The sequence below is a fragment of the Carlito syrichta genome, unplaced genomic scaffold, assembly GCF_000164805.1.
Source record: "Carlito syrichta isolate Samal-C Ts95f unplaced genomic scaffold, Tarsius_syrichta-2.0.1 Scaffold305117, whole genome shotgun sequence".
Classification (NCBI taxonomy): Eukaryota; Metazoa; Chordata; class Mammalia; order Primates; family Tarsiidae; genus Carlito; species Carlito syrichta.
In genome coordinates, this window is record NW_007249213.1 from 32,533 (window position 1) to 47,848 (window position 15,316).

General features: G+C 54.5%; 1 protein-coding gene and 1 long non-coding RNA gene across 2 annotated transcripts in view; one reads left to right on the forward strand and one right to left on the reverse strand.

The window, feature by feature from the left end:
* Nucleotides 1-7,129: 7,129 nt before the first annotated feature.
* Nucleotides 7,130-15,316, reverse strand: part of ALOX12B (arachidonate 12-lipoxygenase, 12R type) — a 14,617-nt gene continuing 6,430 nt past the window's right edge. Inside the window, exons 4-15 of the mRNA XM_008061123.1 lie at nt 15,157-15,249; nt 14,920-15,042; nt 14,494-14,597; nt 14,009-14,181; nt 13,640-13,780; nt 12,073-12,276; nt 11,751-11,837; nt 11,262-11,431; nt 10,706-10,827; nt 8,061-8,161; nt 7,558-7,728; nt 7,130-7,379 (exon numbers count right to left, since the gene is read on the reverse strand). Of these exons, the coding sequence (XP_008059314.1) occupies nt 7,200-7,379; nt 7,558-7,728; nt 8,061-8,161; nt 10,706-10,827; nt 11,262-11,431; nt 11,751-11,837; nt 12,073-12,276; nt 13,640-13,780; nt 14,009-14,181; nt 14,494-14,597; nt 14,920-15,042; nt 15,157-15,249 (1,669 nt within the window). The 3' untranslated portion in view covers nt 7,130-7,199. The remainder of the gene's footprint in view (nt 7,380-7,557; nt 7,729-8,060; nt 8,162-10,705; nt 10,828-11,261; nt 11,432-11,750; nt 11,838-12,072; nt 12,277-13,639; nt 13,781-14,008; nt 14,182-14,493; nt 14,598-14,919; nt 15,043-15,156; nt 15,250-15,316) is intronic.
* The window catches only part of LOC110595886, a 22,516-nt gene continuing 21,255 nt past the window's right edge, over nt 14,056-15,316 (forward strand). Inside the window, exon 1 of the long non-coding RNA XR_002482142.1 lies at nt 14,056-14,131. This is a non-coding gene — a long non-coding RNA (uncharacterized LOC110595886). The remainder of the gene's footprint in view (nt 14,132-15,316) is intronic.

The following is a 15,316-nucleotide window of genomic DNA, read 5'->3' on the forward strand; positions in this document are numbered from 1 at the left end:
TGCAGGTCGAGGCTGCGGTGGCTGGGAGGGCCACTGCACTCCAGTCTGGGTGACAGAGTGAGACTCCAACTCAAAAAAAAAAGAAGGTACACTTCCTATCTCCCAGGGTTGCCTGCAGGGGTGGCCTCTGTGTGCAAGAAGGTGGTGGGGGTTGGGGACCCTTGGAGGATGCCACCCCAAATGTCCTCCCTTTGGTGAACTAAGCCCCACCAGTTGCTCAGCTATTCTCACCTTTCAGGGCTTTTGAAAGAATGGCCAGGAAGTAAGTTCTAATAAGTTCTTTTCTTTGTCAAGGCAAGCAGAGGCCCCAAACACTTTTTGGTACCAATGCTCATTTTTCGCCCTCTCTGGACACCTGTGACCTCTGTCTCGTAGCAAGCTACACTCTTATAGCTGCTGAAATTAAGTCAGGCCCTTGGAGTCTATCTGCTGGTCACTTCACACTTACTTCTTCAAACTGTTCCCAACACTGGAAACATCTATCCCATGAATATCCTAAGCAAATTAGGAAAAAACATCTGAAACAGAAAAACTTTTTCCAATCGAAACTGTGCCTACAGGCCAGGTGCAGTGGCTCAAGCCTGTGATCCCAGCAATTTGGGAGGCCAAGGTGAGAGGACTGCCTGAGCCCAAGAGTTTGAGACCAGCTTGCAACTTGGGGAGATCTTATCTCTAAAAAAAAAAAAAAAAACAAGAAAAAAAAATGTGCCTTCTTAGTTGAGGCCTAGACTTGAAGACTTTAAAACCAAACAAATTGGAGGATTCAGGAGTGTCCACTCTCCAATATCCTTGTCCCCCCGGGGACACTGCGCATTCAAACGATATATGTTGAACCCTTGGCTCAAAAACCCTTGCACCAGTCGCATGCTCCAAAGTGATGCAAACTCTTTTGGAATGATCACTCTGGCTTAACAAGTTATCCAGACTCTTGTGGCAAAGTAGCAGGGGAATGGGACATGGTGAGTTTTGCCAGGAGATTGAAGGAGCACCACAGAGAGGAAGCCCAAGAAGGTGGAGACATCCTAGTATGCAGCATTTTTGTCTTCTGAGTTTGTCAGATTCTAATCTCATCCTAGGTACAGTCTTAGTGCAACTACAGGGCACCGTAGGTGTCTCCAGAAATGGGTGAGGCCAAGGGAATTCAGGTGACTCCTCAGGTAGTGTCCATGCCTGTAATCCCTTGTTTTCTGAGAAACCAGAAATCAGAAAAGTCATCCAGCCATCAAGGGAGGCCAGGAGGGGAACCTGGCCCACCCTGCCAGCACCAGGAATCGGCCATGGTGGAAATGAAGATGAGTCTGAGTGTGGTTGGATCGGAGGCAGGGGACCAGGGTGCCCCTCCCCACACGCACAGAGTACATGTTTGAACACAGAATACGTGTTTGAACATTGGCGGGAGGACACCTTCTTCGCCTCTCAGTTCCTGAATGGCCTCAACCCCGTTCTGATTCACTGCTGTCACTGCCTCCCAAAGAACTTTCCAGTCACAGATGCCATGGTGGCCCCCGTGCTGGGCCCTGGGACCAGTCTGCAGGCTGAGTTGGAGGTGAGTGGCCCAGGGATCCAGACCCCTTCCTTGCCCTCCCTGTGCCTTCAGGAACCCATGTGCCCAGGCTCCCATTCACCCAGTTCTGCAGACCCTTGTGTTGTCCACCCAGTCCTGCTGTCCTTCATCCCCTCCCACTCCTGTCAAGCCTTCTAATGCTCAGCTTGCTCAGCCATTTTTCTGGGTCAATGACTTCTGCTCATCATCAGAGGAAGGGGCATTGTTCTAAGATGATAAGAGCGGGGGCAGGGCTAAGTGGGGAGTGCGCTTTCTTGATACTGTGCCAGACTATGCATTGGCAGGTCTCCCCAGCTCACAAACCATGGTGATGAGTTGGTTGTCATGGTTACTGAGGATGCCCTACAACAGATTCACTGTGTGCTCCCCAGAACTACCGCTCTCCACTCTCTGAGCTACTGAGATGAGACGTACTGCAACCCTAAGAAAGTGCATTTTGCTTCGGGAGGCCCTGACTTCCAGCGGGGCTCACGATTCTCATTGATGCTTGGACCTGGCCACAGCAGTGGCACCTTCAACTCTTGGGCAGGGGGTGGAGAGGGGCTCTTTTGGAACCAGAAGGCAGCTCTGAGCTGGAATGCCCCACTGGATCCAGGGAATGAAGTTCCTTTTTTTTTTTTTGAGTTGGAGTCGCACTCTGTTGCCCAGACTGGAGTGCAGTGGCCGCTCCCGGCCACCGCAGCCTCGGCCTGCTGGGCTCCGGCAATCCTTCCACCTCAGCCTTCCGAGTAGCCGGAATTACAGGCATGCGCCACCATGCCCGACTGATTTTTTGATTTATTGTAGAGATGAGGTCTCGCTGCCCAGGCGGGTCTCGAACCCGCGGGCTCAGGCAATCCACTCACCTCAGCCTCCCAAAGGCGCAGGATTACAGGCTGAGCCGCCGAACCCGGCGAATGAAGTTCCTTTAAATGAACTACATTTGGGTCATAGTAACTATCCCTCTTTCCTCAAGCTTCCCAGAACCACACAGGGTGGTCCACTCTCTCAGCTCTCCTCCTCCTCTCCTCCTGTAGGGGGGATCTCTGTACCTGGTGGACCATGCCATCCTCTCAGGCCTTCACCCCAGTATCATTAATGGGAGGCCCCAGTTCGTGGCGGCACCCCTGACCTTGCTGCACCAGCGCCCTGGCGGTGGCCCCCTGCTACCCCTTGCCATCCAGGTCAGGAGGGCAGAGCCCTGGGGATGGAGTGGGGGGCGAGGGTGGGCATGGCAAATCCTCAGGTTAACTGAAAAGTTGCTTCCTCACACTGCTGCTGTGCCTAGTGTGCAACATCACTTCCCCTCTAATCCTACCCAGCACCTCCTGGGATTGTTGCTTTTCCTAGTTTTTCTATTTTTTCCTCTTTGATTTCCATCCTGATAGAAAGGTCATCATACTCAGTGTCAGAGACCATATTGCACCTTGAAGTGGGTGTCAAAATCAACTCTCCTGGATTACGCACCTTTGACAGTTTGATCATGTTTCCAACAGTTAAAGATATAATCCTGTCTGTGAAGACATAATGTCTTCACACTCTCCTTGTTCATTGTTCCAGGCTCTGCACCACACAAGGGTGGGTCTGGATGACTAGGCTGGCACAAGGGAGTTTGTCACCTATGCCAACAAGGTGGCCTTGGTTCCCTTCACCTCTCAGAGAGATGATTATCATCAACCCCATTTTACTGAGGAACCTGAGTCACAGAGAGGTTAATTAACGCTCCCAAGGTCACACAGCTAGTAAGGAAGTTGACTTTGTGGTTGGGCCCCATGGATGTAGTGATGGGCTACACTTCCCCGGTTTCTGCCTCATGCCTGCCCTCCACTGTGCCCCCCTCTCCAGCTCACTCAGACACCTGGCCCAGACAGCCCCATCTTCCTGCCCAGTGACCCTGCTGAGGACTGGCTCCTGGCCAAGACCTGGGTGCGGCACTCCGAGTTCCTGGTGCACGAGATGGTCACTCATTTGCTTAGAACCCACTTTGTGGCAGAGTCCTTTGCTCTGTCCATGCTGCGGCAGCTGCCCATGTGCCACCCCATTTTCAAGGTAGGGAGGACCCTTTCTCCCAGTGCCCCGGAGCTGTGGGAAGTCTGGAACTGCCTCATCTAACCTCTAACCCTGGCTCTCCCCAGTTGCTCATTCCTCATTTCCGCTACACCTTCCACATCAACATACAGGCCCGCACTGGACTTTTTGCACCAGGAAAGCTCATTGACCAGGTCAGAGCCTTGGGAGGCCTGGGATCCTGGGGGTTGGCAGAGGGCACCAGGAGGGGGCTGAGGTTCAGTCCAGAGCCCTGTGCTCCTGGCAGCAGTCGGCTCTCTGCTCACCTCAGTCAACATCGTTGGGACGTGAGGGCTGCCTGGAGCTGATTGCCAGGGGGCTGGCAGCTGTCACCTACCGCTCCCTCTGCCTGCCCCACCAGCTGGCTGACCGCGAGGTCCAGGACCTCACCCACTACTACTACCGAGATGATGCACTCCCGATCTGGGCGGCCATAGAGAGGTGACACTCCCCTGGGCCCGAGGGCTCCAGACCTCCCACCCTGGGCTACATCTCTGTCAGTTTGTTCACCAACTTCCCCCAACCACATTCTCTCTCAAAGCCCTTCCTGCCTGCTCTTCTTCCTTCCCAGCTGTGTGACCTTGGACGAGTCATTCGAACCTCTCTGGGCCGGTTTCTTCATCTGACCGCGGGGATAATAAGAGCACCTGCCTCATGGGTTATTATGATTAAATAGAAAACCTTAAAGAACAAACCTCAGCAACAGAAAGTGCTCTCTAAGCATTATCTAGTAATGTTATTATTCATTCCTAGTGTTAGTATGATGTGTTTCATATACAAAGTCACTGACTCCAGGCTTTTCCTTTTATATCTTCCTCACAGAAAATCTCCTTGAGACATACCTTCTTGATGTCTGGCCTTCTGTGGGTTCCCACATCCTGCCACTAACCTGCATAGCCACCTCCCTCAGGGACTGAGATTCATGACACTGCTACTGCTCATGACCCTCACATGGCTCCCAGTTTCTTGACACATGCAAAGCTGCATTTGCTGCAGTGCCTCAGTCCCTCTGAAATCTGCCCCACTTCCGTTCTTCTGTCTCAGCACACCCTGGGCCTAAAGAAACCATACAGTCTAATTTCTTCCTCTCTCCCAGTTCAAACACTACCCCTGCCTCGAGCCCAGCTCATGTCTCACCTCCCCCTTGAAGTCCTCAGGGATGCTCCTTGTTTGAACACGATAGCAGGAACTGCCTTCTCAGCAGTGAACCCACACACCCTTCATGAGCCCTCCATGACTGGAGATGGATGGCCGTGTGGGAACATGGGGAAATAGACCCAATCAGACAGTCCCAACACAGAGGGTCCTGGTGTCTAATCCTTCCCTGTGGCTTGATGTATCTCAAAAGACTGGAATTCAAATGCCTGCAGGACCAGCAAGCAGAAAAAAACTAGGGAAGAGGGGTGAGCAGGGACTGTGGCCAGTGGAGAGTTCATGTTTGTCTGATGGGGACAATGGTGACCCAGTTATCACTGTGGCCAGATTTCAGATTTATCAACAGAAACCAAATATTTAAATCTAATATTTAAATGTTGGCAGGTGACTCAAGTTGAAAAGCAAACGTGCTGGTCACAGTGGCTCACACCTGTAATCCCAGCACTTTGGGAGGTTGAAGTGGGAGGATCATTTGAGCCTAGGGGTTCGAGACCATGGGCAACATAGCAGACCTCATCTGTATTTTGTTTTTTAGAGTAGAAAAACAGGTTTAGTCAGTATGCTGCAAGGGGGCAAGCAATAAGGGAGTTTTTCACCATCTGTATTTGTTTTAAAAAATGTTTTAAATTAGCCTTGCATGGTGGTGCATGCCTGTAGTCCCAGCTACTCAAGAGGCTAAGGCAGAAGGATCTCCTGGGCCAGGAGTTCGAGGCTGCAGTGAGCCATGATCATGCCACTGCACTCCAGCCTGGGTGATAGAGTGAGATTCCAACTCCAACTCAAAAAAATAAAATAAAGAAAAGAAAAAGCAAGCAATAAATCTTGCCAGCCAATCAGAACACTTCTGCAGACCAACGAAGCCTTCAAGTCCCGGGTTTGCATCCCCTGGTGAAGATCGCAGCCTTCAGGTTTGGAACTCAGCTTTGCAGTTCCCACTCTGTATAGTTGGCCCTTTCCTTTCTTGGCTTCAGTTTTCCTCCCTTATGGGTCAGCTGGTCTCAGTCGCTTCTTCCAACCTACTTCCCTGGGCAGCATTGGCTCCCAACCACTAGTCACCATGTATTTCTGGATCCCCAGCTTTGTGACTGATATTGTTGACATCTACTACGCGGATGACGGAGCAGTGAGCAGGGACTCGGAACTCCAGGCCTGGGTCAAGGAGGTCTTCCAGGAGGGCTTTCTAAGTCGCACAAGCTCAGGTGAGGTGTCCATTCCTGTCTCCTGCCTTCCAGATCCCTCTCCCCCAGAGCAGCAGCCCCTTAGGTTTCAGCTCTTTCTCTTCACCCCATTCCCATCTAGGGGTCCCCTCCACCCTGGACAGCTGTGCTGGTCTCATCCAGTATCTCACCATGATCATCTTCACCTGCTCTGCTCAACATGCTGCCGTCAACAGTGGCCAGGTGAGCCAGTGCCAGACTTGAGGGGACAAGCAGGATCACAGGCAGAGCAGACCTAGCAAGAGCACTTGTGGCTCTGTACTTACTGAGTTTGGGGGGGTCAGTTTGAATTCAGTGCCTGGATGCCCAACATTCCTACCACCATGCGGCTCCCCCCACCCACTGCCAAGGGCCAGACAGACCTGGTGGCTTCACTCCCTGAGGTCAATGCCACGTGCCACGCCCTCGTGCTCTTCTGGGGCATCAGCGATGAAACCAAGGACACTGTAAGCCAGGGCCAGGGTGGGGACGGGTGGGATCTCAGGTTCTAGGAGAGTGGGCAAGGTGAGGGAAGGATTCTGGGAACAAGGAGGTACTTGGAGGGAGCACTTCGCAGGTCCACTCCTAGGTGGCAGGGCTCGGAGTGACTAGGTTGCTGGTGGGTGTGCTTTAGGGTGGTATGGATTCCTATAGGTGAAATTCGGACTGGTCTTCACCTATAGGGTTTCCCAGTGAGCATGAAATTGGGTGGTTTAGGTTTCTTGTAGATGGGTGGTCTTTTGCCAAGATGGGTGGGAGGCTTATGTTTCAGACTGGACAGGTCAAGGGTGGTCTGGATCCCCTAGGTGAGCAGGGTCAGGTGATAAGGGGACTTAAGACGGACCAGAATCACCGTGTGGTAAAAGATACTGTAGAGGCCCCAGCCTTATCATCTACTGTCCCCAGCGGCGCCTGGGCACCTACCCAGATGAGCACTTCACCGAAGAGGCCCCGCAGTGGAGCATTGCGGCCTTCCAGAGCCGCCTGGCCCGTTTCTCAAGGGACATCCGGGAGCGGAACCGGGGTCTGGCGCTGCCCTACACCTACCTGGACCCCGCGGTTGTGGAGAACAGTATCGCCATGTGAGCGTGGCCAGCACCCCACCCCACACCTGGCACTCCCATCTCCCACCCCTCGTGCCAGACAGTAAACAGATCCAGAGAACATGTCTGAAGTGGACTTTTTTTTGGAAAACAGGAGGGTGCAGGGCGGGGAGAGGCGAGGCAGGAAAGGCCATCCTAGATGGAAATGCTGTTCTCGATCAGTACCGGGTCCAGGTAGTAGTAAGGGATGGGGAGGCACTTGTTGCGCTGGCGGATGTTGTGTGAGATCTGGGACAGGCGCTGGCGGAAGGCCTCCATACTCCTCCGCGGGGCGTCTTCCACGAAGTGGATGTCCGGGAAGTGACCCAGGGGCCGCTGCAGGCACAGAACGGCACAGCTGGGACCAAGCCGGGCCTATGCCCCCTCCCCCTCTTGCCAGAGGGGCCGTTCCCTCAGCAGCCTCTCACTCTTTGCTCCTTGACACCCCTCAGTTATCCTTGCCCCCACCCCCAGCCCCCTGACTGTGCTCAGAGCCCCCCACCCCACTCCGCACCTTGTCATCAGGCTCCCGGCCTAGTGTCCAGAGCACCAACAGCGTGATGCAGGTGGTCCTCACATCCGGCAGTGTGTCCATGAAGGTCTCCTGAGTGGTCAGCCCCTTAACCTGCATCGGTGGGTTCCGCATGGATGATGGGAAGTTGGGCATCCAGGCAGTGAACTCCAGCTGGAGGTGAGGGAGAGGGGGGCTGTGGGTCAGAGAGCACCCCAGGAGTTCCCTTCCACCTAGCCCTGACCACCGGCTCCTCTGTCATTGACTTGGACTCCTGGGCTGGGTGTGGCTGCCTTGAGATGGAGGGGATGCAGCTGAGGTCGGCCTGAAGCCGGGGTAGGGTCTGAGTTGGGGCTGAGGCTGGGTTTCAGCTGAGACTGGTGGAGACAAGTTGGAGCTGGATCAAGGATTTCAGCCGAGGCTGGGTTTCGGGTTGGGGTGGGAACTAAGTCTGGGAGGGCTAGGGCTAGGGCTAGGGCTAGGGCCGGGGCTGATGAGCACAGTACCTGGCCTGTGTTGACAGCTGCGTGCTTGGCAGAGCAAGTGTAGATGACTATGGTCACATATCGGATCAGCTCAGGCACCGTTCGCAAGCATGTAGGGAAGCCTGAGGAGCCGAGAAGCCCAGGCGGCGTCAGTCCTGCCCTGGTCTGGCTGCCCAGCAGAGGGCGCCACCAAGCCCAGCTCTTCTGGTCTTGCCAGCAACTCCATGCTGCGTCCCTAGCATCATCCTGCCTGCTTGGCCTTTCTGTGGCCACAACCCCATCTCCCCCAATCCAGATCACAAGGCTGGGGCAGAGGAGCTTCACAGGTCCAGGCCAGAAGTCCTCCAGGGGTGCTCCTGGTCCCTGCCTGAGATCTTTCTTCCAGTGCCCCTGGGGGTAGCTCTCTCGTCCCAGGCCTGGGGAGATGGCGGGAGGCAGGAGATTTCCCTCCTTGTGAAGAGTCCTGGCTTTCCTGCCGGACTCAGCACAGCCTCCGTCACCTCCTTCCAGACTCTGTGCTCCCTCCAGATGGATTTCTCAGTAGTCCGGCCCTTGATGTCACAGCTCTTCCCTACCAAGCTGCTGGCTTCTCTTTCCTGTTGTCCCAGCAAGCAGCCAGCTCTGGTTGCCATTCATGATGACCCCAGGCTCCCAAAGCCCCACACATTCAAGCCAGACCCATTATGTTCCTCCCAAGTCAACCTTCTTTCCAGTCCCCAGCTCAAGGGATGACACCCATCATCCACCCCGTTGGAAAAGCTGGAAACCTGGACTTACCCTGGGCCCCTCCCTCATACCTTCCCCTCACAGCTAAAGTCAAACCAATCACCCAGTCCTGCCACTTCTAGCTCTGGAATCCTCTGCATCCCCACAGCCCTCACTCTAGTCAGGTCCCTGTCGCCTCCCTCCTGGACACCACAACAGCTTCCAAACTGTCTCCTGACTGTCAGTCCAGCCTAATATTCTAACATACAAGTCTGACCTCCTTGCAGATTCCTCGATGCTTCCCTCTAGTGCCTGGGGTAATTCCAAATTTCTTAACCGGGCTGTGCAACCTGGCCCTGCTCGTGGCCTCAGCCTTAGTCGTTGGGAGCCTGTTCACCTCCCACCCCAGGCTCCACTTACAGGAACTTGACTGCAGGAAGCAGATCCCAGAATTCACTATGCTCTCTCTGACTTCCCATATGCTGCTCCCATTCAGAACTCTTCCACCCCACCCTGTGTCATCTCACGGCTGACCTCCCCACCCTGCACATCTTAGCTAGATGTTAGCCAAGAAGTTAGGTCTCAGCTAGATCTCAGCTTGCCGCTCCATACCCCCACCACCCCTCCCCAAACTCAGTCTGCACCTTCCCTGGGTTCCTATAACCCCCTTCCCAAGCTTCCCTGCAAACACCAACAGTCCTGCTATAGTCTAATTGCCCATTTACTTGAAGGAAACACCCCTCACCCCAGACTGTTAACTCCCTGAAGGCAGACACCTTTGCCTTGTCTTGCTGCTTTTTGCCTCCTCAATAATCAGCACAGTGTCACACTGTAGATGCTCACTGAATATTGTTGAGCATGTGCCCAAGTGGCATGGCCTCAGGATGCTTGCACCCCTCTCCCAGAGCCTGCCAACTCCTGCCCAGCTCCTCCAGCCGCCTGCCCTTCCCTGTTGGGCTCATATCCTATTCCTCAGTCCACACAGATTTTTTTTTTTTTGAGTTGGAGTCTCACTCCATTGCCCAGGCTAGAGTGCAGTGGCATGCTCATGGCCACCATGGCCTTGACCTGGGCTCAGGGAATCCTTCCGCCTCAGTCTTCCAAGTAGCTGGAATTACAGGCACACGCCACCAAGCCCAGCTAATTTTTTTATTTATTGTAGAAATGAGGTCTCACCAAGTTGCCCAGGGTGGTCTCAAACCCGGGGGTTCAAGCAATCCTCTCACCTTGGCCTCCCAAAGTGCTGGGATTATAGGCATGAGCCACTGTGCCTGGATGTTTGTTTGGTTTTTGGTTTTTTTAGAAAGCAGGATTTATTGAGAGGACAGAAAAGCTCCCACAGTGGAAGGGGACCCAAAGGAATTACCTCCTTTTTTTTTTTTTTTTAAAGTCAGGGTCTCATTCTGTCACCTAAGCTGGAGTGCACCTAAACTGGAGAACTTATTGCAGCCTCTACCTTCTGGGCTCAAGCCATCCTCCTGCCTCAGACTCCCAAGCAGCTGGGACTACAGGCACCAGCCACCATGCCCAGCTACTTTTTAAATTTTTTTGTTGAGACAAGGTCTAGTTATGTTGCCCAGGCTGGTCTCAAACTTCTGGATTCAAGTAATTCTCCCACCTCAGCCTCCTAAAGTACGGGGATTACAGGCATGAGCCACTATATCCAGCTTCTCAGTCCACAAAAATTTGTTTCTGGAGTAGGGTCTCTGCAAAGATGACTCATAGCCCTGAGCTCAGACAGGGACTAATGGTCAGTCATGTCTTCTTTCCCCCTTCTCTGAGACGCCACTGCTCTAGGAGCTAGAGAAAAGCTCTGTTGAAATCCTAGGGCAGTGATTTAGCCTCCTTAAGCCCACAATGGAATATGTACTGATCCAGCCCAGGAAGGCCCTCCTAGATCTGCCTATGAGCTGCCCCTCAGCCCTGGGTTCCTACTGGGTGCCCAGGGTCCAGGCCCGTACCTGAGCTCTCGCGTCCTAGCAGGCACTCCTTGAATATCTCCTGCACCCAGGACTGCAATTCTGGGTCACCCTCCACAGCTGCGTCATTCGGGTAATAATAGGTGATGATCTCTGTCACATACCTGACCAGGGGACAGGGCCTCAGTTTGGGTCATCCCCTCCCCCTCCTCTCCATGCCTCTCCCACTTCCCACAGAATGCCCTATGCTTGGCTGGCCCCCGAGCGCCCCAGGCCTGTGGGTGAGCTAGTACCAGGGGGCAGAAGTGGAGATCGCTTTAGCAAAGTCAGAAGACACTCAAAGCATGCCCTAATAAGGGTCAGGTGAAGTGTACAGGCAGTTTAGAGCTCAGAAGGGTTCTGGCCAACAGAGATGTGCTGGAAGCCAAAGCAAGGAAGGGGCCCATTGGGCCTAGGGAGTAGGTATGCAATAAACATACAGACCCCAGGCCCTTCCCCAAGGCCAAGCCCCTGATGGCACTGAACTCATGCTCAGGTCCTTAAAAGTTCCCCACACCCCCTCCAACAGCTCAGGGTGCCTACCCTGAGTGCACCTCACCTCTCTATTGCACCCCACACTGCCAAGCTGTCATCACGGTAATAATAGTCAGGCAGGTCCTGGACCCCACGCTCCACGAAGTCTTTGGGGAGGTAGAGGCTGTCGTAGGTGAGCTCTGACAGAGCCCGTACCATCGATTCAGCAAAGCCCTCCAGGCCCAGTGACATGCCCTGTTAGGGAGGAGACACATCCTGGAGCTGGACAGGCACCCTTGCAAGTCCTCTTTTCTGAGAATCGCACCCATCTCAGGCCCTCCAGGAGTCTAATCACAGACCAAGCCCACCCACCCCTAGAAACTCTCACACTTCAGGCCAGCACACCCAACCTTGCCTCTGTACCTTTCTAGATGAGAGAACCCACTTTATTCAGTTCCCTCCCTCTATACCCCCTCAAGATCCAAAAGCAAATGAGAAGTTCTACTCTTAGTCTAACTGCAAAGGCCAGAGGAAAGCAAAAGTGTCTTATCGGGACTGGAGGTAGAAATCTTACCCTGGCGGAGAGCCCCCCCTCATTGAGGAGAAGGGCCCGCCCAATGCTGTTGATCTGGACGGTGTATCGGGTGTGGGGGATGAGGAGCTGTGGGGAAAGCAAGGAGGATAAAGAGAGAAGGGTGGAGTTGCCCCCAAAGGACCTGGGCATCCCACTTCTGTAACCTCAGACTGCCCCGATCTGAGAAGTCTCTACCCCAAGCCCTCTTTGTGGGTCCCAGATGCCTCCCAGGGCTAACTGGAATCCCTCTGACTGCTCAGTGTGCCAAGTGGCTTCCTGAGGGCAGCAATGCCTCATGGATACCCCTTCCCCCACCCCATACCTTGTAGAGGGGGTGGCACATGGGGAGGTGTCTCAGCATGGCCAGGCAGAAGGCCTCAGCAATGAGATGGGTCTCCAGCAAGTGGGCAATGGCCTCGTGGGTATAGAACTCAGCATAGCGCACCCATGTCTTGGCCAGCAGCCAGTCCCACTCAGAATCGCTGGGCAGGAAGATGGGGCAATCAGGCCCAGGGGTCTGACTGAGCTGGGGTGGGTAAAGAGCGGGGGTTAGATCCATTCACAGAAAGGCTTCCACCATAGGAGGGAGGCAGAAGGGAATCTGAGAAAATAAAATAAATTATGCCTGTAACCCCAGCACTTGAGGAGGCTGAGGCAGGAGGATTGCATGAGCCCAGGAATTCAAGACCAACCTGGGCAACATAGTAAGACCTAGTATCTACAAAATATACAAAAATTAGCTGGGTGTGATGGCATACGCCTGTAGAACCAAATACTCAAGAGGCTGAGGCAGAAGGATTGCCTGAGCCCAGGAGATCAAGGTTGCAGTGAGCTGTTATGGTGCCACTGCACTCCAGCCTGGGTGACAGAGTGAGACCTCAACTCAAAAAACCCCCCAAAACAAAACAAACCTCTATCCCCCTACTCTGGTCCCACTGGTCCCCTGGCCTTTCCTCCTTCCCCACATTTGCTCTTGCTGTTCCCTCTGCCTGTATTACCTTCCCCCTCTCCCTGTCTCTACCTGTCAGCTCCCACTTATCCTCCAAGAACCAGTTCACACGCTGCCTCCTTGGAGAAGCCTTCCCCCTCAACCCCACAGCGGCCACATTGAGGTATGCAGGGTGTGCACTGCACGGGGGGCCCAGCCCCTCAGTGGGGAGGGAGGTCACTAAAATCCAGCCTAAACTGTTCCACTAACAAGCCAGGAGCATCAAGTCTTGGCTGATCCTCCCAGAGGAATGCCTTTTTCTAACTTGACCCCTGTGGGGACCTCTAGGAAGGAAACACCTCAATTCTTTCTCCTGCCAGACCAAACTCCCAAGGCAGTGGCTCAGTCTAATTAGCTCAGTATTTCCAGCAGAGGCCTGGCTTACAACAAGGGTTGTTTTTCCAAGTGGCTGGATGAAGTCAGAGACAAGCACACTCACACAGACACACATGCTTATATACAAGTGCACACACACAGGGGCATGCAAGTACAGTCAGTCCTTCATGTCCGTGGGTTCTGTATCTGGATTCCACCAACCAAGGATGAAAAACATTGTAGGGAAATAATTGCATTTGTACTGAACATGTACAGACTCTTTTTCTTGTCATTGTTACCTAAACAACACAGTATAACAACTATTTACTGAGCATTTACATTGTATTCGGTACTATAAGCCATCTAGAGATTAAAGCACACAGGAGGACATGCGTCGGTTATACGCAAATACAGCCGCATGTTATATAAGGAACTTGATCATCTGTGGTTCTGAATCCCTCACAGATGCTGGGGTGCAGCTGAATAACACACAGGCCCACACACTCACACAAGTGCACACACACGCAGAGGAATATTCATACACACACTGGGGCTCACGCGGCAGCCCTGCCCGCAGCCCAGGCACCTGGATAGCGATGGGCATCATGCCCTCGGGGCCAAAGTGCAGCAAGCAGAGGGGGGCGCAGTGGTGCTGCTTCCGGCCGTTGAGCTCGACGGTGGAGATGCCCTCTAAGATGCGGTAGTCTGCCAGGTAAATGTTCCCCTTCTGGAGGGGAGCCGCGATGGGTGGCAGGTAGGCGGCACCACGGGGCGCCCATGACCCACGCCTCGGGTGCAGAGTGCGCCAGCCCCCGGGAGCAGGGGTCGCACGGGGCGGGGAAGTGGGGGGTGCGGGAGTGGATGGCTCTCGTGAGGCCAGGGGAAATGGGAGAGACTGGGATGCCTGGGAGGGAGGCAGGGAGCCAGGCCGGGGTCTTCCCAGAGCGGGCCTCACCTCTAGCTCCGCTTGCAGGCACGTTTCTTCGCCCAGAAACGGGGCCACCATGTCGTCTGTGACGGGGAACTTGTCTGGGATCCGCATGCAGCGGCGGATCAGGCCTGGGTTGATGCCATTGAGGTACTGGTACCCAAAGAATTTGTCCTCTGCCCAGTGCTCGGTCACGTACTCTGGGGGAAAGGCGCGGGGGCGTCACAACGGAGAGTTATGGGACAGGAGAAGACCGCGGGCACTGAAGGGACTCGGCGAGGAAAAGGACGCCCCCAGCCTCGCCCTGAGCGGCCTGAGGGGCCCAGGGCGACGTTTTCCCACAAGCCGCCAGAGGGCGCACCCGCCTGCCTCTCGAGCCCTCCCCTCCCCCTCAGGCCCGCACCCTCTCGAACCCCACTGCCCCGCCCCGACAGGGCGGGAGACTAGTCGCCTCTTGCACGCTGGAGACCACCTGGCTCCCCCGTGTGCGTTCGGGTTGCCCCGCCCCATACCGGAGATGACAGTCCTGTTGGCAGGGAATATTTTCCGAATGTCCTTTAGTCTCTTCCACGACCGTTTGCAGTCCAACAGGCCGCGGACTTTGAACCCCAGTGCCCTAGGAAATGGGATTCGAAGTGAAGGCCGTCAGAGAGGCTGCCAAGGGCCCGCTGGGGCAAGTGACAGGGCGACCCCAACCCACTTAAGTCTCTAGGTCTTAGGATCTCTGAGTCTCAGAGTCTCTGGGCCCCACGTCGCAAGGTCTTTGCATCTCTAGGTCTCTGGGTATAAAGTCTCAGGTTTTCTAGGTCTGCTTTTCAGCTTCGTCTGCCTTCCTGGCCATTCCAGCCTCTGGGGCTGTCTCCGAGGCGGGCATGGTGCAGGGGGAGCAGGAAAGTCTTACAGGAGCTCACACTCTCCCCTCACTCACACACACTCACATGGGCCCCAGGCGGAAGAAGAAGGAGGCTGTCTTGAGGAAGGAGTAACGCAGATTTAAGTTCAGGAACTTGGTAGCCTTAATGTTGATGAGAATCGGGAATCCTGGAATATAGCCGTTCCACCTGTCAGAAGAAGCACAGGGTTGGGACCTGGCACCTGGGATCCAGGGGACAGGGAGGGGACAGGAGCCCAAGGCCCAGCCGTGGGAAGGGCCCAACACAGCTTCAGGTCCTTACTCAGGCCGGGTGGGGTTTCGATGCCGACGGACAGGAGGGCGGTAACTGGGAATGTGCACGTAGTTGGGTAGGCCCGGAACAAAGACCCTCCAGCTGCAAAGAGAAGTCGAGGCAGTGAGCCTGATGCCCATGCACCATCCCCGGGCACAGAAGTCCAGAG